Below are 27,388 nucleotides of genomic sequence, written 5' to 3'. Positions count from 1 at the left end.
TTAAAAGCAAAACTTGCCAACGTTTATTGCGTTTCTGTCTAAAAGACTGATACTGCTGTATATACACACGTCAAGTCTCCATTATATACAAAATTAACACCCAAAGCCGTTCAGCGTGACCTCATTCTCTGCGATGAACATTACTTAAAAGCAATCTTTTGTGCAAACAATTGTAGAAAAAAAGGTAAAAAGCTGAGGCTGTGATTTCTCAAGCGCCTAAGGGATTTGGAAAGAGTGTTGTTGCTCTTATCAGAAAGCAAAATAGAAAAAAATGTAAAGACTACCATAAGAAGAAAGGTGAAAGAGGAAATGATGGAATGGAAAGTACAGAAAAATACAAGGATTATATTGCATAACCCAGGATTCAATGGAAAGTGAAGAAAAGGAAAGGAAAAACGCTAGGAGAAGTTGGTGAATAAAGAAGGAAAAACAAGGCTGTGCTGAAAGAATGGCAAAAAGAAGTGTGAGGAAAATAACTTGAAAATAATAAAGAATGAAGTTCAAGCATTATGAGTTCAAGCGAAGCTGCTGATTGGTCAGCTGCTGTAACACCATGACATCGTTATCTGGCAGTCAGTATCCAACGTTCCATCAATGTGCTTGATTAGAAATGTTCTACATTCCCTTGTTCCAAGCCACACCCTGTTCCACACTTCCAGAGACATGACGATCATGCAGAAGGGATCAGATCGAGATTGGAAGCGAGTAAAAAAATCTCATGGTTCCAAAAATCTTCCCATTTACACTTTATCCGTGTTTGGTTATTAGATCGAGTTGCATGCCTATGCATAACGCACCTAGAATGCATTGCTGCAGTTTTTTTCTCAAACTGGTGGATGAAGTTGTTTAAAAAGCTCCACTCATGCGATGACGTCATCGCAGGTTAGAAACAGGAAAGAAGCGCAGGTCGCAATTTTCTGCCTCACTTTATTAGCTCCTTTTTAGATAGAGGGGTGTGGTGGTGGGCGGGATGGAGGAGGGACTCGCATGGATGGAGATGAGTAAGGAGGTGGAGCCAGAAAGGAAGTTGGCATTGTATCTGTAGTTTGAAAACCTGGAGGAGGAGAAGGGGGTGGGGCCAAGAGGGATGGTGGGGATCTAGTGGGTGGAGGAGAGTATGGAGGTGGGGTGGTGGTAGAAGGGGGTGGAGTGGAGGGGAGAGGAGGAAGAGAGGAGGTCGGGGAGTGAGAAGGGAAGGAGGGGTAGGAAAAGTGATCGGGGTAGGAAGAGTTAACAGAGTATATACAGCTTGGGGTGGGAGGCAGTTGGCATTTTGGGGCGGGCGGGGTGGAATTGAGGGGCAAACTGTAGATGTGTCCTGTGCTGTCCTTGTTCCTGGCGGCATTGTTGTGTGGATAACGAGGAGGAGGGTATGATTTCACCCTGGTGAAGTTCATACAGCGACCCTGAAAGGAAAAATTAGGCAATTTATTATTTTTTTTCCAGAGTGCACTCTCCAGCGAAACTCAGATTTAAAGAACAGCGAAGTGCCTAAATGAATAGACATCACATGTAGACATTTCTTGCTGACACGTTTATTCATATCATAGGTGTGAATTCACAAACATTGTTGGATGAAGTACACAAACCATGTACTTGTGTTAAAGTAGAGATACACTAGATAAAAAATGACAAGTAAAAGTGCTCCCTTAAAACTAAAATTTACTTAAGTATTCAAAGTACCATCATTTATTATGGCTATAATGTCCCTATCATCATTTTTGTCACAAAACTCTTTGCTTAATCAACTCGGTTTATGTAAAAAGACTTTTAGCAAAACAATCTATTAATAGAATGGTATTAATGAGTCAAACACTAATTGACATCTGTGAAAATGATGAGCCTAAAATCTTCTTTTCAACTAATTAAAATAATGGTGCAAATAAGACCACGTTGGTTGTGGTTAGTTAAAGTCAGAAGTTTTTCTTCCATCATTTATTCCTTCCAAATGAAAATACTTAAGTAATGTACAGATACGCAAAAAAGCTACTTATGTAAAAAACTTAATTGAAATTTAAATACTGATGCTTTTTCATGCACCACTAATAAAACTTGAATGACCTGGAAGGTGCTAAAGTGCTTTTGCCTTGTTACCAGTTTTAGAAGAAACACAACATCCAAGGAACACAAGGTCAAATTCAATCAAATGCAAAAATATCATTAGGGTTTCCATTTGATTCATTATCTGCTTCCATGATTCTTCTCACCGTAATACACACCTTTAATATTATGTCCTTTTTTTATGCTTTCAGTTCTTTTATCTTCTTGATATTTAAAGTTAAACGTACTTCATGTCTCGGCCTGTAGAGGTGCTGTCTTTCTGCACTCGGCTCTAATGCCCTCAGCAGATTTAACTTCGAGAATTGCTTGCGTTCCTTTAGTCAGGAGAGTCATTACTAGTTTGCTCCAGTCCTTGGCCCTTTTATTGCCAACATCTGCAAATATTTTTTCTCCTCTGTTTCTCCTCCAAACTCTTCTCATGCAGAGTCAGGAAGACAGTCAGTTAATTCAATCTTGAAGAACTTAAACAGGACTGACTCGGCTTGCTTTCCCTCAGCTCTGTTTCTGCGACACTTTTATATAAGTGAGTGCTGAGAGGCTCAGTGGGGAATGAAGTGGAGCGGAAATAAAAAGTATTTACAAAGTTTTATTAAGGCTTCTAGCACTATTAGTAGAATAACTTAGTATGACAGAGGGAGAGACCTTTATCTGTCATTTATCTTTCTGTCCTGATCTTCTGTTTTTCTTGATGAACTATCACTGGACCGGTTTTACAACAACCCCTGGAAGAATAAGATGCTAGAAACACGGATCCCTTTGAATATGTTTGTAGGAACATACGCTGTATAAACAAAAGTATCAGTACACATGACTTCTCCAGCCATATGCAGTTCTTCCCACATTCTGTAAATGGGTGAATTGCAGCTTCCCTTTACTTGAACTTGGAGACTGAATACTGTTCCAGCATGCCAATGCCCCAGTACACAAAGCCACCCCATAAAGATATGGTTTACATTTGTTAGAGTGGAAGATCTCCTGCTATAGAGCTCTGAACAGAACCCTTTTAAACACCACTGGGATGTGTTGGAAAGCTACTTGCATGCTAGGCCTCCTTAACCTACATCCGTACCTAACTTTGTGGCTGAATGAGCCCAAATCCCCATAAGCACACGCCAAAACATAGTGAAACATCTGTTTTTATAACAGAAAATAGAGACTAAATATAGAATGAGATTTTTAAAAAGCAAATATGAATCTTATAGTCTGGTATCCACAAACTTTTCCCCACATAGTGCATTTTGACTATTGAAAATGTTTCAGTGTGGGAATCCTAAGAAGACCCTGAGAATGTAGAATCAACAAGTAGCTCTTGGACATACAGTACAAGCTGACAACATACAGTGGGACCTATGGTGGTCTCGAAAAACAGGGGGAGATCGCAAAATGACGCTGAGTACACGGAATGCTGGGAACACAGAAACGTCTGACATTACAAATGACATCAGAACATATACAAATAGTCAAAAAAGACAGATAGGGCCCTAAGAATGTACATGTTTGTTTGTTTTTGTAACAGGACACTGCAGGCTGTGCAAAATGTCTTGTAATTCTCACCTTCTCTCCAGGTTTAGGTCTCATCAAAGAAACACGATCGTATCCTCTCCGTAGCCACACAAAAAGAGCGTCCAGCTTTCCCTGAAATGGACACGATGATACACTTTAAACAGTCACATTCTGTTTACTACAATAACACAACATTATCATCAGGACACATTGTGCACATGTCCCAAGGTCAGTAAGATGATTGGGTATAAACAGTGTATCTTAGAGAGTCAGAGACTCTCAGAAGTATGGGAAACGAATGGGCTCATTAACACCTCCAGAAATCATTGTCTGTAAAAACTGTTTGCCATGTCATCCACACATGCAGGTTAAATCTCTAACATGCAAAGAAGCAGGCATGATCCACAAATGCCACCATCCTCTCTGGGCCAAAGCTCATTTAAATTCTTAAAATGCATATTAAATGTTAACTGTTCTGTGGTCAGAAGAATCAAAATGTAAATTTCTTTTTGGAAACCATGAACACCACGTCCTTCAGACTAAAGAGGAGAGGGACCATATGGCTTGTTGTAGTGCCTGTGGAAAGCACATTGAAAAGACTTCATCAATGCTGAATCATCATGAATCATCAAAATCATGTTTTACAACAAACAAATAATTCCTTTCAGAAAGCGTGTTTTCCAGGAATGGCCTTGGATATTTGAGCAAGACATTGCTAAATGAATACTGCATCTAATACAGCGTGACTTCGTAGTAGTAGAGTCCAGGTGCTGAACTGGCCTGCCTGCAATCTAGACCTTTCACCATTTGAAAACATTTGGCACATCATGAAATAAAAAATACAACAAAAACATCCCGAACTTTTGAGTAGCTAGAATCCTGTATCAGACACAAATGGGACAGAATCAAATATGGATTTATGAGGTTTGCAAATGATCCCATTCTGTTTTTATTTACAGAATATGGCATAGTGCCTCAACTTTTTATCACAGGGTTGTACTGTGGGTGCTGTCATGGTGCATTATGGGTATTCAGTTTACATTGTTAGGATTATTGAAGTGAATTGTGGAGTTATTCTATACACTATAATGTAATGCACTACATAATGGACTGGATGTGGATTAGGTTTTGTGGATTAGGTTCTGCCAATTGCTATGTGTTAATAATATTAAATCTGACGTTGTATCATGTTTGAACGTGATATAGTCCCTGACATCATCATAAACCTATCGAACTCAATTCCCTGCCGAGCTTTACTGCACCATGGTGAATTTCGGAGCAGGCTAAAGGGATGATAACACACAGAGAAGCACAGCAGTCTGGTGTTTTTGTGTATTTGAGTGGAATGTGTTTTGTGCAGCCCCTTTTTGCTCTGCTGAACACTTCCAGATTGCACACACATTCAATTGTCCTCTGGCGGAAGCCGGATACGAACCGAAACAGCTCGACGTGCACTGACAGAAAAAGACCCCAACGTTGGCAGTAACGGATGAAAAATGGGATTGAAGTTTGTACCCCTGAACATGAATTTTTAAGAGAAAGTCATCCATTTCCCCAAAATACCATGACACCATCTGTGCAGAGTTGAGCTTAGTTCAGTGTCTGCTTTAGATTAAACTAGAATGACAATGATCTCATGCTTCAGTGCAGCTGATCTCAGATGATCTCCAATAATGAGACAACATGGCTAGTTGATTCCTGTGGAATGCCACATCAGCACTCTACACACACACACACACACACACACACACACTCTGCCACACTGCTCTCTTTACATAATGTTTAATAACGTTTCTTTTGAGTGTGTTTCTGTGAGTTATACGAATGTGATGTTTGTTAGCATCGATTTTGCGGTCTGTTCTCGATGAATCCACCCCACAGGAATCCTGTACACACTTATTAGGTGACTTTTGTACCCAGTGAACGATGGACACGTCCCAAACCACATGCCCCTCATCAAACTCTGAATATTTCAATTTACTGATTTTATTAATTTATAGAATTAATTAAAATCAATTGTTTTAGTGGGTTTATGAATACGTTATTTGACTCTCCTAGAACATCGTTAAAATTTCTAATAGTAATTTGCTCCACCGACTCAGATCACTCTTTCAAACGTTTAAAAAATGTGACGTATTAATGTAATAATAAATTTTAACAATGTTTGAAAGATTTATTTGTGGACACCTGACCATTGGAAGGGTTCAAGCCCTGATATTACTTAGCTGCTTTCTTCAGGGCTCTTTACCCTCTGTGCTCCAGAGGTGCTGAAACATGGTTGTCCCAGCGCTCTGACCCCAGCTTCCCAGATCCGAGTCATGTGAATATTTATTCACATTTACATTTATGCTATTTGACAGATGCCTTATCCAGAGTTACTTACATTTATCTTATTTATACAACTGAGCAGCTATGGGGTTAAAAGTCTTGCTCATCGGCCCAGGAGAGGCAGCATGTTGTCAATTTTCTGAATTTATTAATTTGGAGGTAAAAGTTAATATCACACGTGAGGATTGCCTGGACTGTTCCCTGTGACACACCAACAATAACAGCAATGTTGTGGATTGTTCTCTGACAATCATCAAGCACAAGTCGCCGAATAGTTTGGACATTTTCTTGAGGTGTTTTTTCAAAACCCATTAAAGCATTGCTGTAAACGTGCAGATTTACTTCAAACTATTCTGTGGCAGATTTGCCCAATTTCACGCAGAATTTCACATTTGCTCTTTGTTCTAACTTGCTGTCCACGATGAAATAGAAGACGTTGTGACGCATAGGGGTCAGAATAGCACCAGTTGCACGGCTCCTGATGTACACATGATGACGACTTTTGGCGCACTGACTGATGAAGCTCGGGGCTCCCTGTGACTGTGTGTGCAGCTTTGTGCTGCAATCTGTTGACGTGTTACAAAACTAGTCCCCAAACTTTTTTAAACAACCGTGTATGTATGTATGTATGTATGTATGTATATATGTATGTGTATATATGTATGTATGTATGTATGTACTGTATGTATATGTGTTTTGGTTGTTTTTCCCTTTTGTTGTTGTTTTTTTTTTTACCTTAATAGGTGTGTACCATTTGGGAGGGGAGATGGGTTTGCGGGTGCCGTTGTTGAGAGTGCGGGAAGAAAACTCAAACTCATACTCCACATCAGGCATTGTCACTCTGGCATTCTTTGCTTTCTCCAGCTTTGCCCCCTCTTCTGTTGAACCCTTATCCCCCCACCGCACCTACACACACACACACGTACACACACAATAAATCACACAGTGATCTCATATCTATTCGTAGAGGATCATTCAATACACCGAGCAATATTTTGAATATTATGTAAGAAATACTAATTTTTCTTCCTCACCTCCATACGTTTTATGCCTCCTACCCCTCTTCCTCCATAATAGGATGCATCTACCGTCGGCCATTTTTTCTTCAGGTAGCCGTCATCGTCCTCTTCATCCTTTACACAGGAGAAAGACAAAAGGGCAAATGTATTGATCCTGTTTTATATTTTACTCTACACATATTTACTTTTTTTTTTTCCAACATCACAACAACGAAGTGATTAAATGCATTATTAACTCACTTCTTTACTAATTTATTTTTTGCTTCTATGCAGCTCCTTGATGATATGCTTTACATGGGATGGATTGGAAGAGCTTGAGTGGCCTGCTATAGAGCTCTGACCTCAACCCTATTGAACACCTTTGAGATGAAATGGAACTGACTGTACCCAAAGGACTCCTCACCTCACCTACATCAGTACTTGCCTTAACTAAGCCCTTGACTGAATGCATATAAATGAGCACACTCCAAAATCTAGTGGGACATCTTCCCAGAAGAGTGGAGCTTATAATAACAGCAAATGGGGACTAAATATGGAATGGGATGTTTAAAAAGCACATCCAAATTTGGCAGTCAGGAGTCTATAAACGTTTATCCATATAGTCCAAATATTCTAGACTTTTTGATAAATTTGTTTCAGGATTTAGAAGTGTGTATTTTATTGTTGTAGGACAATTATTGAATGAATTATAGATTATTTAATTGAATTTAAGGGTATATAAGTGTTCAGCACAAGTGTCTGTGTGTGTAACAACTCAACCTCTGGGACTCTGTCCTTTTAGTTGGATCTTGTCCTTCAGCCGAGTCGGTTTTGATATAATACTTTTCTGACTCACTTCCCTTTAACTAATAATGTTATGGAAAGTTACGCAATAAGGAAGCTAAACAAATTCAAGCAAGATGACGAGGATAAACGAAAGCTAGATTTAAAGCTCTGTGCAATAAACTTATAGACAAAAAGGTACGAGTGTCCTTTTAGGTCCTTCTACCTCTGGCTTTGGCATTTCCTGTTTTTTAAGATCCTGTGGCTTGTGCTGTAACTCATCTGGATAGAGAGGCTTTTACATCAATAAATTCCAAATGGACTTTATGCAGTTCTTTTCTCAAACAGTTTTTCTCACTCAATTCTTTATCTTCGCTGTGCCAAAATAACGAAAGCAGAAAACAAAGTCTATCTTTTGACATATTTGTAAATCTATTAGATGTTAGAACTGTTTTATAGCAGGGTGGAGCTTCAAAGCATAATAAACCACAAAAAAAAAATCAAGAACATTTATAGGGCCATGCTGTGTGTTTAGCTGCACAGATGACAAAGGATTATGAGGTGGTGAGAGCTCACAAAAAGGAAACAAACCCCCCAAACTAATCCACCCCGCCGGACAAAATCAAGGCACAAGTGGCAAACCATCTGAAAATGGCATTAATGGAGAGAGGACAAAGAAAAGTGCAAACTGTGGAATTTTCCAAACTTCTCTTTTCATGCTGTGTGTGTGTGTGTGTGTGTGTGTGTGTGTGTATGAGTGTGTGTGTGTGTGTGTCTTTCTTTAGTTTTGCCCTTTTGAGTTTTGGTGTTTCCTCTTTATTTCATATGCAGATGTATAAACTATTAAACCTGCCAGCCTTTCCACAGTTTCAGTGCTCGGGATGTTGTTTTATAAGAGCTGACATTTTACTCAAATAGTTCGTGGTTTGTTTGGAATGGTTAGGAATGGTTTTGATTTTATTTCATTAACCCATATCTTGACACGCAGAAGAGCGCTTTTCGATTTTCTTTTTCCAGTTTGGTTGTTTTTACATTTTTTCAATTCGACTTGTCAATTCGATTTTTTTTGCATAGCCTTTTTTTACAATTGTCCCATGAATACACTAACAATTCTCATTTTGAGATCAATCAGTTCCTATAGATTTATTGATCATTGTTGGGGTTATCAGTTGTTCACTGATGGACTCTTAAATGCAATTGTTCATGGCAAATGTAGACCTAAGCTATTGTTGCAAACTGTCTCTGGAGTTTGGGGATTCAGATGTGTGTGTGTGTGTGTGTGTGTGTGTGTGTGTGTGTGTGTGTGTGTGTGTGAGACATCTTACCGAGCTCTCCTCTATTACAGGTGGAGGCGGTTCATGGATAACCTGTTGGGACAAAGGGTGTTGTAGTTATTTTGACCAGTGTGTCTCATCTGAGAGATCATGATTTAAGAATTAGAGTAGGAAATAGTTTAAAACCCTAAAAGCTTTCACTTGTCACATTACAATGCAGTGAAGTTTGCTACCAATTTGCCATTCGGGCTATTTGACCTATCCAATCTAATGACTCTCTATAGCTTCCATAGCTTTAATTCCAGTTTACACAGCTTGTATATGTTATATAATACAGTTTTTACATTATAGTCATTCTACTCTGTAGGTATTGAAAATAAATTGTAAGCATGATGTGCTTTTTGTTTTGGAAATAAGCCATTACTATCACAACCACTGTTGGTGAAATTTTGAAAACTATTGAGCAGATTAGATGTGTTTTAACCTGACATGGCAGACATTACTAACTCTTACAACCTGATTTTGGAAAATTCGTTTAGATGTTAAATTACTTATGATGAATTTCAACAAGAAGCCAGAGCAACAGCAATAAAGGTGCTTTCCACTCTTATGAAAATCATCAGCTGTTACTGGTAAAAGAAGACTGAATATTTGGAGAAACAGAGACGGTTTGATCTTGCTGATTAATACAGAAAGTTTTCACAGTTGTTTCTCTTTTATACAGCAACTGTGGATTGAATTGATTTCAGAGATGCGGTTGATGAGAGAGATGAACTAACCACGGTGCAGCAGAGCGGCCAGAACCACCAAATCAGGCTCAGAATCACCAACAGTAACAGGATGAGTAGAGCTATGGCTAACACTGTGCCGTCCATCTGCGCGCACACATGCACACACACACACACACACACACACACACACACACACACACACACACGTACACACACACAAATGCATGGTCATTTCCACTGATGACTATATATCAGTGCTATAGATATATAGGTACTACTATGTCAGTGTGTGTGTGTGTACTGACCGTACAGACCGAAGGTGGAGGAGAATGGTTGTCCAGCAGGGCGGCAGTAGTGAGCTCTGTGCTCGTGGAGGTGCTGTGAGTTCGGACTGTATTCACACAGCCGCGTGCGGAGATACTGATTGAGCTGGAGATAAAACTTATCCCGTCATTCAGACTGACGAAGAGAAAAGCAGATCTACAATGAAGGATGGAAAAAGAAGAAATATGCATTAAAGTGATGCTCCTTTATATAGATAGATAGATAGATAGATAGATAGATAGATAGATAGATAGATAGATAGATAGAGAGAGAGAGAGAGAGAGAGAGAGAAAGAGAGAGATATTAGTTTATTAATGACATCTTTACTCAGTTTTTTTTTTAAACTCTAATGAAAATAATTTTTTAATCACTCAACATTTAATTTACTTATGTGCCAAGTCTCAGCGCCAAAATCCATCAATGATGCACACATGTGGCGTAATCCTCATAATGCTAAAACAAACTTAAATTACTCTGTCTTTTTTGATCATAAAGATAAGAGAAATTCATCATTCGAATCTGTAAAGGGTCTACTTGTATTTTTATACACTCATAATAACAGCAAAACGCTGTGCTTTTGTAAAATAAAGCAGACAGACAGGGTGTGCTTTCTGCTGTCTCTGTCATCTCTCCTCACAGACACATAAATAAAACAGCCTGAATCGAATATTTTCCTCACAGACATAATAAATATAATGTAATAATATAATATATAATGTATAGAACGTTTGAAATGTGTACTGAAATAAGCCAATTCACATCAACAAATAATTTCTGATTATTAAATCCTTATATAAGTTAGGAGAGGTACAGTTTCTCTGATATATATATATATATATATATATATATATATATATATATATATATATATATATATATATATATATAAATATATATATATACACACACACACACACACACTGATTTGCAGGAGGTCTAGAAAAGGACACTTACGTCCCTCCTCCATCAGCACAGGAGCTGGACAAAGCAAATAGGTGTCCTCCACAGCCAGAGGCCTCTTCACTGCACACACACACACACACACACACACACACACACACACACACACACACACACACAAAAGGTTATTTATAGTCAGTACAGTAAAAGTGCACTTCCTCCCACTCTGCCTGAACTGAATCACAAAACAGACCTGATGCAGCTTGATTTATTTGGCTAAAAATTAAAGCCCCACAGATCACCCAAACAGAGTCTGCCAAGATATGGTAGCTGTTTTATATATATATTAGTTTTGCTCTGGATCTGGACGAGTGATATAGACAACAATGAAGCATACAACAATTAATTTATTCATTGCTAAATATTAGTCTTTTACATTTAAAGCAAAAAAAAAAAATTATATATATATATATATATATATATATATATATATATATATATATATATATATATGTAAAAGACTAATATTTAACAATGAATAAATTAATTGTTGCATGCTTCATTGTTGTCTATATCACTCTTCCAGATCCAGAACAAACTTGAGACAAAAGATAATAATAATATTAATATTCTCACACTTAAGCATTCCACAAGTGATAGAAGACACACACACACACACACATACACATAGTCCTACATTCCTTTCTGTAATACGATGGTGTTTAAGTGCATTAGCAGCTGGATGGATGGAGAAACGCCAAATTCAAAAGAGATTAGTGGCTTTTTGAACGCTGCACTTCTTCCCTGTTCACTTCCAAAACAAATCAAACCTTTTCTCTTATTTCCCATGCAAAAAACCCTATCCAGACATTTTATACCTTAATTTATAACCAGCACACAGGCATCTCTAACCTTATACGCACACTGTAATTTAGCGGTTTCGATTCGAAAAAGATGTGAGGCGATGTCCTGGGTGGAATTGTGGAGAGCAAAAAATGGCATCTTCCTCCATAAATTTGATAGGCTTCCCATTTCCTTTTTCCTTTCTATTTTTGTTGGCATCAAACATTAGATGTCTTCTCTTCGAAGCTGGAAGGACAAATCGGGTCTGACAGTTTGGGAGCTGCATTCATTCCTACTCTTGATTTTGTCTCCTAGTTCATCACTGATAAAATCGTGTCTCTGATTAGGGCTGAGCAGCAAAGCCAGCACCATTACAGAAACTTGTTTTCAAAATAAAAAATGTACATCGCTGGAATATTTTTTTATAAGAATGTGATGATTGCAGGACAAAAATGTGCATGTTTCAATCCTGAAGTTTTAATGTTTTAATGCCTTATTAAAATTGTTAGTCCAGATTTATGTAAATAGATCCAATAGATAATACTGTGATGGTTGTGAGACTGGACAAGTGAGGCTAGACATTTTAATATTTATAAAATTAGAATTAGCAATTAACAATGAGAAAAAGATTTTTCAAGATGAAATGTGAAGAATTAATTACATGTTCTTGACCAGATCTTTAAGTCTAGCTTGTGGTCTTTTTGCTAGCTGATTACATAAAAAAAAAATGTTAAGTTTATCTACGATTTTTACAGATCAGGCACATTTTGAAAGCCTGTTCCACTTCATAATGTTTTTCCTTGACAGTGCAACTGATGGATAGACCTAGGAAAAATTTCTGTGCTTGCTCCATTGCATCAAAGCTCCCATAATGACAAAAATGAAATTCTCATTTTTGTTTTGGCTTTTGTTCTTTTTGTTTTTGTTGATCTCTTTACTGTCCTGTTATTGGTTTGTTACATGAGTGTATTCACCTGTATCGTGTTCATTTTTGATGAATCGTATACTTTTCTTTGAATGGTGAATGGTGCTACTGTAACTGGTGCTATTCTGACCACACGCATTACCGCATCTGCGATTTCATCATCGACAGCGAGTTAGAACAAAGTGCAAATATGAAATTCTGCATGAAACTGGGCGAATCGTTCACAGAGACGTTTGACATGACATACGTTTGACATTCTGCGATGCTGCAACAAGTCGTTTGGAGTGTTTTGCAGGGCATGCAAAACCTTTCAATGAGCTCAACCCCGGAAAATTTCAAAACCATTCAGCAACTTGTGCATGATGATCGTCTGAGAATAATCCACATGATCTAACTTCCACACCCACTCTACTCCTGCGGATTTTGCCCCCTTTTCCAAAGCTGAAGATCCAGCTCAAAGGTCACAGTTTTGACACCAATGTGGAGATGCAGAGGTGATTGACACGCTTCGAAAAGAAGACTTACAGTACATATTCCACAAACATAGATCATGTCACGAACATACAGTAAATAAATAAAGTACTTTCTTGTAAACAGAGCTAGTCCCAAAACTTTTTTATACCACCTCATACTTTAAAGTCTGGGGCTTTCAGTTTCCCAAGTTCTCTGTTGTAAGTTTCAAACTTTTATACTTGATGGTTTGGACACTTCATTCATAATTATTGCTTGTCATGTACTAAAACTGCAGGTCCATATTCAGACTGTTATTAGAACATTATGTATTGTATTGTATATGAGCCCTGTGGAGGCCACAGTTAACACTGGGCTCGATCTGAAGTGCATTTGTAAGAATCTTTACAAGTTTAGTAGCTTATACAATTATTTCTAATATTAGTTCCTTTATTGGAAGAGCACTTACTAATAGTGAAGGTGTCATTGATGCGAAAACTGCACAACACTCTTCTCTCATCTCTCGCATGCAGGAAACCATTCCCTCTCACCACCACCTGAAACGATTCTGCAATACAACATGGCCAGCAGAGAAAACAGTGATGTATGTTTGGCAGTATCTCTTTAACTTTATCCGATCTGGTTTATATTTATGCCCTGTACAATGCAGTTTATTCAGTAGATGGATGTCTTGTTGGACTGCGGTTTTACACTGTGGATAATAATCCTGTGTCTATTGTAAGTAGCATAAGCAGAGCTAATTTGCCAATGCTTGATAATTCAACATATTTTGGAAGCAGTATCATTTGTATCCAATTTTCCTCATAATTCTGTTTGCTGGATGGAAGTTCTACCAAGCTCGGAAAAATAAATTCCAATATTTAAGCTGTAAAATATTCAGCTGGCTCATTAAGGTGAATAGAATTATAGGATTTCCTCTGTTGGAAAGGATTAATGGACCCAAAGTAAGAAACCTTAAAAGACCTCTGCATCATGCTGCATGAAAACGCTGCCCAGGTTTGGTTTGCCTAAGCAGATGCCTTCTAAATGAAACACGAGTATAGTGAAGCAGGATTAGGAGACTAAAGGATAAATAATTCCAGTCACTAAAACCCAGTGCTGCAATATAATAATGTTAAGTAATAAAGGTATATTATACAAATATGATTCAGATTTCATGCACAAGTTTTTACTGTGTGCTCATCTTTACTTACCTCCTGCACATATAGTTGATGGTTCAACAGACAGTATTTCTATGCATGACCTCTTCAGGATCTAAAAGAAAGAGCATTCAGAAATATGGATGATATATTAGTGTAACACCAAATGCCTCAATCTACACAACCTATAGTTGAAGTATAAAGTACAGAAAGCATGCTAGTCACATGTCACATTCTTTCATAGACAGCCTCTGAGATCTGCACTTGTGAAGACCGATAGCTTTGAGTTGTTTATTGTAACATTTAACAAATAAGCGCTCTTCAAACAACACTAAACCCCATGTTTTTATGAAGAATTCTGGCCAACGTTTTGACTTTGGAAACTGCCCATTTTATCCGACTGTGAGCTTTGTTTCAATCTTTATACATTACAGTTCATAACAAGCTGTAAACGGCTTAGCTTGTTATAAACTTTGTTACTCTATGATATAGGGTAAACTCTAAATAAATTAAGTGTCCTATAAAGGATTTCAATAGGTTTAGACTTTCCAGTAGATAAATACAACGATGGCATCTTTATGGGGAAGTAAACAGGTGGTCGGTACTTATTTTTTGAACTGGAAAACAAGTCACTTGGCCCCTTACTGAGTCGATAATGTCTTGTAGCGCCTCAAATCCATCATTCACAGGAAAAACACGATCATCGCTGCCTGTGATTGTAGCCAGCTAAAAAGGACAAAAAGAAAAGCATGTTTTATTTCAGATTGGACAACATTTTTCTGTGTATAAATATTCCTTGTTTTTATTCTTGTGGTATGTGTGGGTCCGGATGTGTGTATTTTGCATGAGGTACTGTAAATCAGCTAAATTCAACACAGCTATTATCAAGTTAACTACACAGAAACCAAGTTAGCTAGATAAAGTTAGCAAGCTTAGTCAGCTAAGTAAATCTAATTTAGATACCTTACCTGAGTTTCATTGAAGTCCTTAACTCCAACGCAGTACACCGTGGCTCCGAGTTGGCGTGAGCGTCCAGCCTGTTAAACAGTATACAATTCAATATTTAATATAAAAGTCAACCTCGGGTCTTTATAGTGTATAGGGTGTATAGTTAAGAAACTTTCATCGTAGTGAGGTGTTAATGTGGCCTAGTATAATGTGTCAAAGCCTATAATAAATGAGATAATAAATTTTTCTCTCACCTCTCTCACTGCCAAATCAAACTGAGTCTCGCGTAACTCGCCATCCGTCAGTGCGATGATAACACTCGCTATTCGATAACCTGCAAAGAAAAGATCAGTGACAGCTAACCGCAGTGCTAAATGCACATGTTTTAGCGTTTGTACTGTTTTTGAGTATAAACACCATGGTGGTGATAATAATAATACTGTAATAATCCATCCAAATTATAGCTATTACAGATGACTTTTGTTTCTTTCAAACCACAAAATGCTTAATATGCCGGGCAACCAGAATATATAGACATTTGTATACTGTGCAAACAATGAAAAATGCATAGTGAATTATTTACACAAGATAACCATCAGAAAATACCATTTACTTTCAGTTGCCTTAATAAATAAACAATAAAATACTTTATAATGGAATTTTTGACATTTAGCATTGACTCCTAACCAAATATATAAAAATATTTTATATTTAGTTCTATAAGTAAATAGTTCTCTTCACCAAACTGTTACAACAAAGTAAAAGGCACACAATTGTATATGATGTCTTTGGATGAAGTAAAATGACATATTTTCTTCACTTAAACTAGAGAACCCAACCCTGGTCCTGCATGACAATGCATGCACACAAAGCCAGCTCCATAAATATATGGTTTACATGGTTTGTAGCGGAAGATCTTGATTTGGCTGCTATAGATCTATTTGAACTCTTTGAACTTTAGAAAATATTCGGATGAATTGGAATGCTAAATGTAGCCCAGGCCTCCTTATTTCACATCATATCCTCCCTGAAGAGTGGAGGTTATGATAACAGCAAATACGGAATGAATGTGGAAAGGGATGTTCAAAGCACGTACACATATTATGGTCAGGTGTCCGCAAACTTTTGTCCATATAGTTTATCCCACGACATGATTTTGGGAATAGACAGAGATAGATAGCGAGAGTGCTGGCTTATTTCTCTCTTTTTCTCCATTCTTTACTTTCTTTCATTTTTTCATCTCCCAATCATTTAAGCCTAAATATCAACGGTGACCTCTGAATACTAAGATTTAGGGCTTTTATGTTGATTTCTTTTTTCATCACCACTCACCATCACCACTCGCGTAATAGATCTGCTCACTCGCCTGTGAAAGAGTGAAAGAGCAAAACAAAAACGTTTTTTATTGGAACAAAGATATGGATCAGGGGGAAACAGTGGTAGACACAGAGGAGACTTTCTCACCCTCTCAAAGCCTTTGTGCATGAAAGTGTCTCCACCTGGTAAAACTCTCTGTAGTTCCTCCAAACCTGCTCGTATCTGATCCCTAACAGACACAGATCACATCATGAGAATACACTATTTAAAAGTGATCTTTAGAAGACCAATTTTAGAAACATATGAACAGGTCACTTTGGTCTGAACAGATAAGGTCAGAACAGAGGAGGAGATTGAGAACAAGTCTGGAAGTTTGTGAAGCCAGGTTGACCTGGACGTCTCGTTTTCTAAGCTCACCTGTCTTCTGTGAGCTTCATCAGGGTTCTGCCCTCTGTCGAAAAAACGATGAAGGACATCCGAAGCTTAGGACTGAAGCAGAGAGACAAAAATGTAGATATAAAACAAAAATTTGTAGCTGCTTTAAATTTTACTAGAACTTACTTTCCCTACACTATCAGTACTAAATATAGTCATTTATAACTGCTGATAAAATGAAGCTGTATAAAATAGAGAGAGGATTATTTGAAACAGAGCATGGGATAAATAGACAGATAAAAAAACAACAAACCAGATGTGCATTTTACTGCACTCATCAGCTGGTCCTTATTAGGATGAAATTTCGATTATAAGAATTTTTCTAACAAATACTAGAGAATTTGGAACCCAATTATTAACATACTGAGTAAAGACACTATTAATGACAGAAAAAGTGGTAACAGTGGTAAAAAAGGTGTGGTCAGGGCAAAAACATGAGCAGAAATGAAGAAAACACACACAGTAATTATACGATGCAATGGACAGGTCCTGTATCTGATTCTCCATTTCTCATGCGAACACCATAAGATGTGCACATCCTAAAAGTGGTAAAAGACAATATGTTTATACACATTCTCATTTTTAACCATCCTTTCAACACACCTTGCCTTGCCTTTAGCTGTTTAGTTTGCCTGTATATTTCATAATCCCTTTATCTAGCGTTATAAAAGAATGTGGTCAATTTTAAAATTAATATGGAAGTCCTAAGAGACTATTCTAATATTTTTATAATGATGATTTCTTGCTTTCTTTTTATCTTGAGTGTTTTGTCATGATCATGTCTAAGTGTATTGGGCATAGGAGCATGTTGTAGAGGCAGCATCATGGATAATAAGCATAGCCATTTGTGGCAGCGGGCACGTGGAAATTAATCTTTGTTATGTCAAGGTCACGAGAACAATAAGTCATGATCAAAAACTTATGATCAAATATCATTCACTGATCATGTCACGTGACTGTCTTTGTACCCGTTTCATTTAAAGAGAACATGTATGTTAGCCTCACCTAGCACCTCATAGTCTTTGGATATGGTAGCATTACAATTAATCTTCACTTTACTTCCACTTCATTGGGAACCAGTATCCCAGACCTGTTCCAAATCCAGCTCCATGAAGATATGTTTCACATGGGTTGGAGTGGAAGATCTTGAGTGGACTGCTAAAGAGCTCTGATTCCAACCCTATTAAACACCTTTGGGATAAATTGGATCACTGACTGATCCCCAGATCTCCTCATCTCACTAGAAGCACACTTCAAAATCTAGAAAAGTGAAGGTATAAAATGTCCACAGGAAACCGGTCTGTAAACGAACTTATTAACGAAATTAATAACCATTTATGAAAAGGCAGACCGGAAACGAATTAATGTCTGGGCCACGTTGAAAAGCCGGCCCTGTGAACAATCTCACCTGATAAATTTGTGTGCCAGATGTTCCACAAAGTAATAAATCTCATTCCAGTGATGCTGAACACTTCCAGACCTGAGAACAAGAAGGAAAATGAGTGAATTCTAGCAGACTGTATATTGTAAAATTATAGCATACTTCATAAGCATCATTAGCAAAACTCATTTAATAATTTAATTAAACTATTTTGTGTATATATTCATATATATTTTGATATATAATGTGTGTATACTTGAGCAATAAAAACTGTGTCTGAAGTGATTTCAATTTTACCTCAGATATTTACTCAGATACTCAGATATACACTGTGTCTTTCACACTGTGCATGAAGTCTTACCAGGATACTAACTAAGCTAACAATTTAGCAAAGTTAAAAACTTTAGCAATTAGCTCATTTGAAGTGTTGAAACTTAAATAAATAAAATAAACTTTTAGCTTCTAGCTGGCATCTACGGTTAAAAATGCCATTATGGTAAACATGCTAGCAACAAAACAGTCCACTAACTAGCATTAAACTGGCATTGTAAGCAGACTAACCTTGCTTATCAGGAAAAAATGACATTGTGAAAATAAAAATTTTATGAAACAGGTGAAATCTGATTTAGCATTACACTAACACAGAAATTAATGATAGTGTTGGTTAGCTTTCTTTTCAAGATTGTAAAAAAACACAATGGAAACATTCGCTAGTGCTTTTTTATATTGATTGTTTTTTCTAGACATTTTTTTCTGAAAAAATTGATAAATTGCACATGAATAATTACAAAAGTATTGGGGCCTGACCTTTCCAGCCATATGTGGCTGTTGCCCAAACTGTTACCACAAAGTTTGAGGCACACAATTGTATAGGATGTGAATGTGTTTGGATGTGGTTGCAATAAATTTTCCCTTCACTTGAATTAGGAGACTCAAACCTGTTCCAGCATGACAATGCTCCTTTGCACAAAGCCAACTCCACGAAGATATGCTGTAAATGGGTTGGAGTAGGTTGCAAGATCTTAAGTAGCCTGCTACAGAGCTCAACTCTATTGAACACCTGTGAGATGAATTTTGAGGCTGACTGCACTCTAGACCTCCTCATACATACACTACATCAGCACCTGACTTTACTAGTGCCCTTGTGGCTGAATGGGCACAAATCTATACAACCACACTCCAAAATCTAGATATGGAATCACAGTAAAACAAGTAAAAAAAAACAGAAAGAAGAAGAAAGACATCAGAATAAGTAAAAGGATAAGTATTTCTAATCTTAATACATAAATGGTTTTATTTGCTACACTATAGAGAAAAATGTTTTGGCAGATAATTGTACTAAATATTTTCTGATTTGACTTTTGCAAGAGCATTGATGTGAGACAAAAAGTCCTATTTTCACATGCCTGAGGACAAGAATAGACATAAAGAGCTAAAAGAAAGCGGTGTCTGTTTTGGTACTTTTACTGTTTTCAGTCTGTGTGCGGTGCAGTCGGATCAGACAGGAATTTTTGTCTTACCTCAGCGAAAAACCTCTATTCCTTTCTCTCTTTTTTTTAAATATAATTCGTGAGGCTGCTCTACTAGAGAAGTTATTAAAGCGAGAGTTTCAGCAGCTGTAAACACACTCAAGTGTAATATGAGATGTTTTATAGTCATGGTTTTTATGTTCATACAGCATTCTGAGACACATTAAACACACAGCTATTGAAAACCCTTTTGTGAAATTTGGTGTGACATCAGCTCAAGCAAAGTAGAGCTGTAGTAAACAGGCAAACCGCAAAATAGCATTACAGCAGCGAACTCATTGCGCACTAGTCTAGTGTTTGAGCAGTTGCAGTTTATGTTTGGTACCTAATTAATTCTGAAGCAATTTTATAATTGTTTACGGGTTTTTCTCTTATTTTGTAGGAAAAATTCACAGCCAGGTATTGCTCTATTTTTGGCCATGGAGTGTAATAAAACATGTACTACTGTATTGTAGTATTAGCATTATAATCAAATGAGTATAGCAGTAGAAAAGCATCCATATACAGTATATCATTTTGCTGAATGCATGTCAGTAAGTAATGATTGATGAACATTCCAGGGTGAAAACACTCAGTGCTGAGGGAATTATTAATAATCCTGCTCTTGAGCTCACTTGGATTTCTGTCATTTTGGAATGCAGTTTTGGCTTTTACTAACACTCTGATGTCATCATCTTTTTATTCTGTCTAAATGCAGTGCAGGTTATATAATATTTGCATAAAAACGCAACTCGTTCGAGATGCTTATACAATATCATTAAATCCTCCCCATGTGCTGTATTGGAAATCTTTGCTTTACTTTAACCCAGTGCTTGTAAACCTGGAACGATCCTGACGTTAAGATGTGATGTGAGGAGGGATTTAGAGTTTTGAGGTTTTTAATCATCCGTCTTAAAAGATAAGAAAAGTATCCCATACAAAATGTTGTCCATAGCTTATCAGGAAGTAAATTAAACTGCAGCACATTAAACCCCTACTGTTCTGTAGTTTCAAAAGGTTATTTAGACGTGAAATTAGACAATCAGTTTTGGTATGATATTTTGTGAATATTTACATTTAAGACATAGTATATAAAATACGTTAATAAAATATCTATGGTTAATATGCACAATATGTAAAGTATTTAAAATATGCTTCATTTTTTGTTTCTTGCCATCAACCATCAATGCAAAATCCATCAGTGGCTTCATCCAACATTCTCGCTTTTCTCCGAGAATAAACGACACATTTTGACTATTGAAAGTGTTGAAAACTTTTTCCAGTAATTAATGCAGAACAACCCACCCCTTTAAAACAGAGTTTTATGTAATATGTCTTGTATGTTCTTTAACACATAAATACTTCTAAGTTCATCTACAGTAAGTACAAAAATTTGGGACTACATTGAAAATCATAAATGTTTCATATAAAAGTTAAATAAAATTCAAGTTTAAGAACTGTAAAAACTCTGTGCAACGTGACTTTACAATTTTCAAGCTTTGCTACTTCTAGTTAGCTATTTAGATCCAAGCAAATATGTTACTTCGACCAACGCCTTTGTCCAGAAGGTCAGGCTTTCCTCATGTCTAACCTCTTTTATTAAAGCATGTGACTGGTGATGACGCTCAATGTCTGACAAGTGTAACAAAGTACATGTATGCTGGACCTGCACCTTTGCAGATCACAGATACAAGCAAAAAGTCACATTTATTTACTCAATAAATTTGATTGCCACAAACATTCATTGCAAAAGAAGCTGCTGTTCACAGAGTGCTGTATCCAAGCATGTTAACAGAAAGTTGAGTTGAAGGAAAAAATGTGGAAGAAAAAGATGCACAACCAACTGAGAGAACAGCAGTCTTGAAGAGGCTGGTCAAGCAAAATCTATTCAAGAATTTGGGTGAACTTCACAAGGAATGGACTGAGGCTGGGGTCAAGGCATCAAGAGCCACCACACACAGACGTATCAAGGAATTTGGCTACAGTTGTCGTATTTCTCTTGTTAAGCCACTCCTGATTCACAGACAATATCAGAGGTGTCTTACCTGGGCTAAAAAGAAGAAGAACTGGACTGTTGCTAAATGGTCCAAGGTTCCCTTTTCAGATAAGAGCAAGTTTTGTATTTTATTTGAAAACCAAGGTCCTAGAGTCTGGAGAAAGCGTGGAGAAGCTCATAGCCCGAGTTGATTTAAGTCCAGTGTTAAGTTTCTACAGTCTGTGATGATTTGGGGTGCAATGTCATCTGCTGGTGTTGGTCCACTTTGTTTTTTGAAAACCAAAGTCACTGCACCCATTTACTCTAAAGATATTTTAGAGCACTTCATGCTTCCTCCTGCTGACCAGCTTTTTAAAGATGCTGATTTCATTTTCCAGCAGGATTTGTCACCTGCCCACACTGCCAAAAGCACCAAAAGTTGGTTAAATGACCATGGTGTTGGTGTACTTGACTGACCAGCAAACTCACCAGACCTGAACCCCATAGAGAATCTATGGGTTATTGTTAAGATAAAAATGAGAAACAAGAGATCCAAAAATTCAGATGAGCTGAAGGCCACTTTCAAAGCAAACTGGGCTTCCATACCACCTCAGAAGTGCCACAGACTGATCACCTCCATGCCACGCCAAATTAAGGCAGTAATTCAAGCAAAAGGAGCCTCTACCAAGTATTGAGTAAATGAGCATACTTTCCAGAAGGCCAACAATTCACAAAAAAAATATATTGTATTGGTCTTATTAAGTATTAAATTTTTTTGAGATGAGTTTTTGTTAAATGTGAGCCAAAATCATCACAATTAATAAAAACAAATACTTAAACTACTTCAGTCTGTGTGCATTGAATTTATTTAATACATGAGTTTCACAATTTGAGTTGATTTACTCAAATAAATGAACTTTTCCATGACATTCTATTTTATTGAGATGCACCTTTATAGTCTCTACATTGAAGTTCAAATCTGTGTCAATGGCATGTTACTGTTTAATGGGGAAGATAATGGTAGATAAGTGGGTAAGGAATTTGACTTTGGATCCGAAGGTTGTGATGTCACATCCCAGCTGCACCAAGCCCCTGAGCAAGACCTTTAACCCTGTACTTGCTCAGTTGGATGAATAGGATAAAAAATGTACTGTTACTCTGTACCCCTAAATTTACAGCAGATGTCATGGGGGTTGATGCTCTTAAGTCTGCATCCCCTTTAACACACTAGTTAATTGATGAAACATGCTAATATTTTAAAATAGTCAGACAGGCAAAGTTCAAACGAGGTCAAACTTTCGAAAGAAGTGCCGAAATTTCACTGGCAATGCAATGCTTAGGGAGGCCATTAAGAGAAGTGCAAATCTGCCAAATAATAATAATAATAATAATAAAACAGCTGGAGGTATAAAATCCTCAGTGTCAAGTAAAACAGATTTGCTGTCTATGTCTCATACTGAGTCTTATCATCTTGGCCAGTTTTGTTATCTTCTGTGATAATGATGTAACATCTGGAAAAAGAAGGTCAGGAATAAACACCAAATATGGTGCCAGTAGGAATTTGTTTTGAACTTCGAGCTATAGGAGTTTAAATGCTGTAAATATGAGAGCTTAAGGTTTACTTGCCTTGTTTTTAATAGTTCAGCAAATTTTCGTTTGTCTTTCATCTGCATCACAGCTGCATTTCAAATCTGGTTTTCATGCATGACAATGAAATGACTACACACACACACACACACACACACACACACACACACACACATTCTTTCTTTTTCCCTCTCTCTGGCTTCCTCACGTATTTTCTTTTCTTCTCTTAGATGTTTGTGTCTGTGTGTGTGTGTGTGTGTGTGTGTGTGTGTGTGTGTGTGTGTGTGTGTGTGTGTGTGCACACTGCAGCCATGCAGCTCTGGAACATCTGGTGCTGCTGGTAAAAAGGTTCTGTTAAATTCTACTGAGCTCAGTCTGACCTTTGACCTCGAATGCAATCCAGTCACTGCACAATTATCAAAGTGCAGTTTTATGGGAAATTTTTTTCTTTCTAATTATACTATATATTAAAAAATACTGAATATCATGTGCTTTTTATGAGGAATTAAATGTTGGGTTCCTTGCAATTGATCCTTGGTTATCTAGCACCTGAATGTTTATAGGGTGTTATAAGCTCTAATAATGCTTTAATGTATTGATTAATGACTAATTATTTAACTTTTTACTTCTGAAGTCCTGCTGTTCTTCACAGAGTCGGGGTTCTATTTAATATTGAGCTTCAAGCGAATTAAGATGTTTATTACGTATTCTTCAACTTGTTTTCCATTTTCATTTTTTATAACAATTTTCATTTGTATTTTTCTTTTTTTGTAATACAATTAGGAACACCTTGTATATGTACATACTTGTTCTCCACTCTTCTCTCTACAAACTTGCATTTGCACTATTGTATTTTTCCTTCTTTCCTTTTAGAATTTATGTCTTAGGATGCTGGGGGATTCACAAAGTAACAAGTTCACAGCCTTTAATTTCCACATGACAATATTTTCATGCCAAACCCTATCATCGAGCCATTAATAGCCATTTCAAATGCATTATAGAAAGGAAAGGCAGATTAGTGATGCCACATCTCACAGCTTCAGGGTCTGTGGGTTAATTCTAAGATCAGGATTAAATCTGAGTATTGCACACTCTCCGGGTACACAGTTTCCTCCTACCTTCCCCAAAAAACCATATTGGGAGGTGTACTGTCTATGACTTTCCCTAAGTGTGAATGTGTGTGCACTGGGTGCATTTCCTTATCAGCTGTGAATCCACTATGACCTTGACCAGGGTAAAGTACTTGCTCATTGTGATGAAATAAATACAAATTAAAAAGTTTTTTTTTCATAATAAGTGATAATGAAAGTGGTATCCCTAACGTTTTGCATGAAATAATAAAACTAATAGTTAAATATGTTACTACATAAATATATACTCATTTAATTCTAAGTCTTATTAGTCATATAGACAGTTCCACTGACATTAATGTTAGCTGAGTGAATGTGCAAGCTCAAACTGTATGTGCTCATTTCCTGCTTAAGTTCATAATAAACAAAATGTAAGTGGTAGAAGAGGAAACAGCGCCCCACCTGTCACACACCACACATTACAACAATTATAACAAGACCAATACCTTCAACAGTGAAATTACTCTGTGTAAAACTTGGAAACACAAGCCATTTAAATGCTCTATTGTTGCATTGTAATAATTGAATCATTGAGAAATATAAACTTTATTTTAAATATAAATTATTTCATATTTCATCTCTTTCATTTTAGGCAAAAAAATGTGCTTACAATATACTCATATTTTAGTTTGCACATCATGGCTATTGTCTATTTAATGATTTGAATGACACATATTTTGGTAAAACATATTTAAATATTTTTGTATATTTATATATATATATATATATATATATATATATATATATATATATATATATATATATATATATATAGAGAGAGAGAGAGAGAGAGAGAGAGAGAGAGAGAGAGAGAGAGAGAGGAAGAGCAAAGAATCATCGCTTATCTTGCAGGATAACACAATTCTAATGTTTTTTTGTTTGTTTGTATGTTTGTTTGGTTTTTTAGAGCTTTATGGCTTTTTTTAAAATTTATTTTATTCATTAATGATTTTTGACTTTTCCTTTTTTTTTTTTACATTTGACTGATGGTTTAAAAATAATACAATAGCCTCCACATGGCTTTTAGGCTTTTAGGCTTTAACTGAAAAGGAGACAAATATCTTTAATAAAAAATTTAATATTAATATTAATATTAATAAAAACCTCGATCAAACTATGCTAACATTTTGCATTATTTTCAGAATCTGGAATATTTTAATGCACTGAGTAAAAGATGATCAGTAAGTATCACACAAGTGTTTTTCTGGGTTTCCTGCCCTCTCACTTACCTGAGCTAAGCAACTCAAAAATGAAATGATTAATGACAGAAATTAGTGCAATCAATCATGAGAGTATGAAGTGGCAGGAGGAAACTCACTTATCCAGAACGAAGTAGAGGTCAAATCCACCGTAACACGAGGGTCCGTAACTCTGGCCAGAACTGCTGGCAATCAATGCAAACATCAACACACACACATTCACACAACACACACACATTATTCCAGAGTGGAGAAAACAGAGATAAGCACGGTGAGCTAATAAATAATGAGTGCAGCTCTGAGAGAGGACATGTGTGTGTGTTTGATTCCTCTTGCAGCTCCTCGTAAAGCCTGAAGAGTTTATGAAGGACGGGGAGGAGAGAGAGAGAGAGAGAGAGAGAGAGAGAGAGAGAGAGAGAGAGAGAGAGAGAGAGAATAACAGAGAGCACGTTAAGCTGAACCAGAAAGGAGGAGAGAGAAAAACAAAAAGCATGTGGAACTAGAGGAGAGTGTGTAAGAGAGAGCGAGAGAGAGATAGAGAGAGAGAGAGAGAGAGAGAGAGGTGTACATTAATGTTAAAAATATAAAAATTAACATTAAAAAATAACAAAAATATGTACAATGTTAATACCTGTAAAAAAAAATTCTAAATGTATAATACTATTAATATAATTAATATAAAACTTTAGAGATCAAAGCTAATGAATATGAAAGAAAGAAAGGGGCATGCAAAGTATGGAGAGTTAGAGATGTGAGGTGAATGTGCTCACGCTTTTTAGGTTACTTGGCTTGCTAGTGACTTGTTAATGTCAAAAATAAAAAATAAATAATAATAAATTAATATGAACAATGCATGAAATGATGTATGGAAGTGATGCACAATTTGAGGTACTTTTTTAAATATTGTAGTTTAGCTGCAGTCTATGGTTTATAATGTTATTGGAATAAAACCTGCTACTTATTAAATTAAACTTTAGGACCACAACGCTTTAAAAGTGGCTATAATCTTCTTCTTCTTCTTCCTCTTCTTCTTCCTCTTCTTCTTTTTTTTCTTTCTGGCTGCTAACGTTAGAGCCTGCTAACGTTATCTTCCATTTCCATTAAATGTGGCTATAATAAAGGCCCCAGTTCCAAAAAAGTTAAGACACTGTGTAAAATGTAAATAAAAACTGAATGCAATTATTTGCAAATTTCATAAACCTATATTTTATTCACAATAAAACATAGAAAGCATATCAATTGTATAAACTGAGAAAATGTAAAATTTTAAGTCAAATAAAAAAGGTAATTTCAAATTTGATGGCTACAACATGTCCCAAAAAAAAAATGTAACAGCGCAAAAAGGTCTGGAAAAATGAAGTGTTATCAAAATTAAACAGTTTTACAACATTCCTCTTCCAAAACTTCAGCAACTGGTCTCCTCAGTTCCCAGATGTATACGGAGACGAAAATGTGATGCTACACAGAGGTAAACATGGCCCTGTTCCAACTTTTTTAAAACCTGTTGCAGCCATCAAATTCAAAATGACCATATTTTTCCTTTAAATAATATATATATATTATTTAAAGGAAAAATATGGTCATTTTGAATTTGATGGCAAATAACAGGTAAACATTTGATGATTTTT

General features: G+C 36.6%; 1 protein-coding gene across 1 annotated transcript; it reads right to left on the bottom strand.

Moving 5' to 3' along the window:
* Positions 1-5: 5 nt before the first annotated feature.
* Positions 6-26,146, bottom strand: antxr1b (ANTXR cell adhesion molecule 1b). The gene is made up of 18 exons (XM_046861214.1): positions 25,880-26,146; positions 18,389-18,460; positions 16,963-17,034; positions 16,693-16,774; positions 16,561-16,594; positions 15,483-15,562; positions 15,249-15,317; positions 14,926-15,006; positions 14,335-14,395; positions 13,590-13,688; positions 10,953-11,025; positions 10,080-10,158; positions 9,727-9,822; positions 8,999-9,040; positions 6,927-7,025; positions 6,628-6,798; positions 3,616-3,696; positions 6-1,406 (listed from the first exon to the last, which is right to left on the bottom strand). Exons 1-18 carry the CDS (start codon positions 25,996-25,998, stop codon positions 942-944), a joined length of 1,875 nt encoding a protein of 624 aa, XP_046717170.1. The 5' UTR covers positions 25,999-26,146; the 3' UTR covers positions 6-941.
* Positions 26,147-27,388: the final 1,242 nt, after the last annotated feature.

The sequence above is a fragment of the Silurus meridionalis genome, chromosome 11, assembly GCF_014805685.1.
Source record: "Silurus meridionalis isolate SWU-2019-XX chromosome 11, ASM1480568v1, whole genome shotgun sequence".
Taxonomy (NCBI): Eukaryota; Metazoa; Chordata; class Actinopteri; order Siluriformes; family Siluridae; genus Silurus; species Silurus meridionalis.
The sequence above is the reverse complement of the archived record's forward strand: the minus strand, read 5'-3'. Positions and strand labels throughout refer to the sequence as shown.

Bases quoted from the DNA above. Each gene is read 5' to 3' on its own strand.
- antxr1b (XM_046861214.1), bottom strand. From the start codon at position 25,998: ATGTGTGTGTGTTGTGTGAATGTGTGTGTGTTGATGTTTGCATTGATT. The intron at 16,775-16,962 runs GTGAGCTTAGAA...TGTGTCTGTTAG, and splicing joins ATGAAGCTCACAGAAGACAG to GGATCAGATACGAGCAGGTT. The intron at 13,689-14,334 runs GTAAGTAAAGAT...GTTGTATTGCAG, and splicing joins ATCAACTATATGTGCAGGAG to AATCGTTTCAGGTGGTGGTG.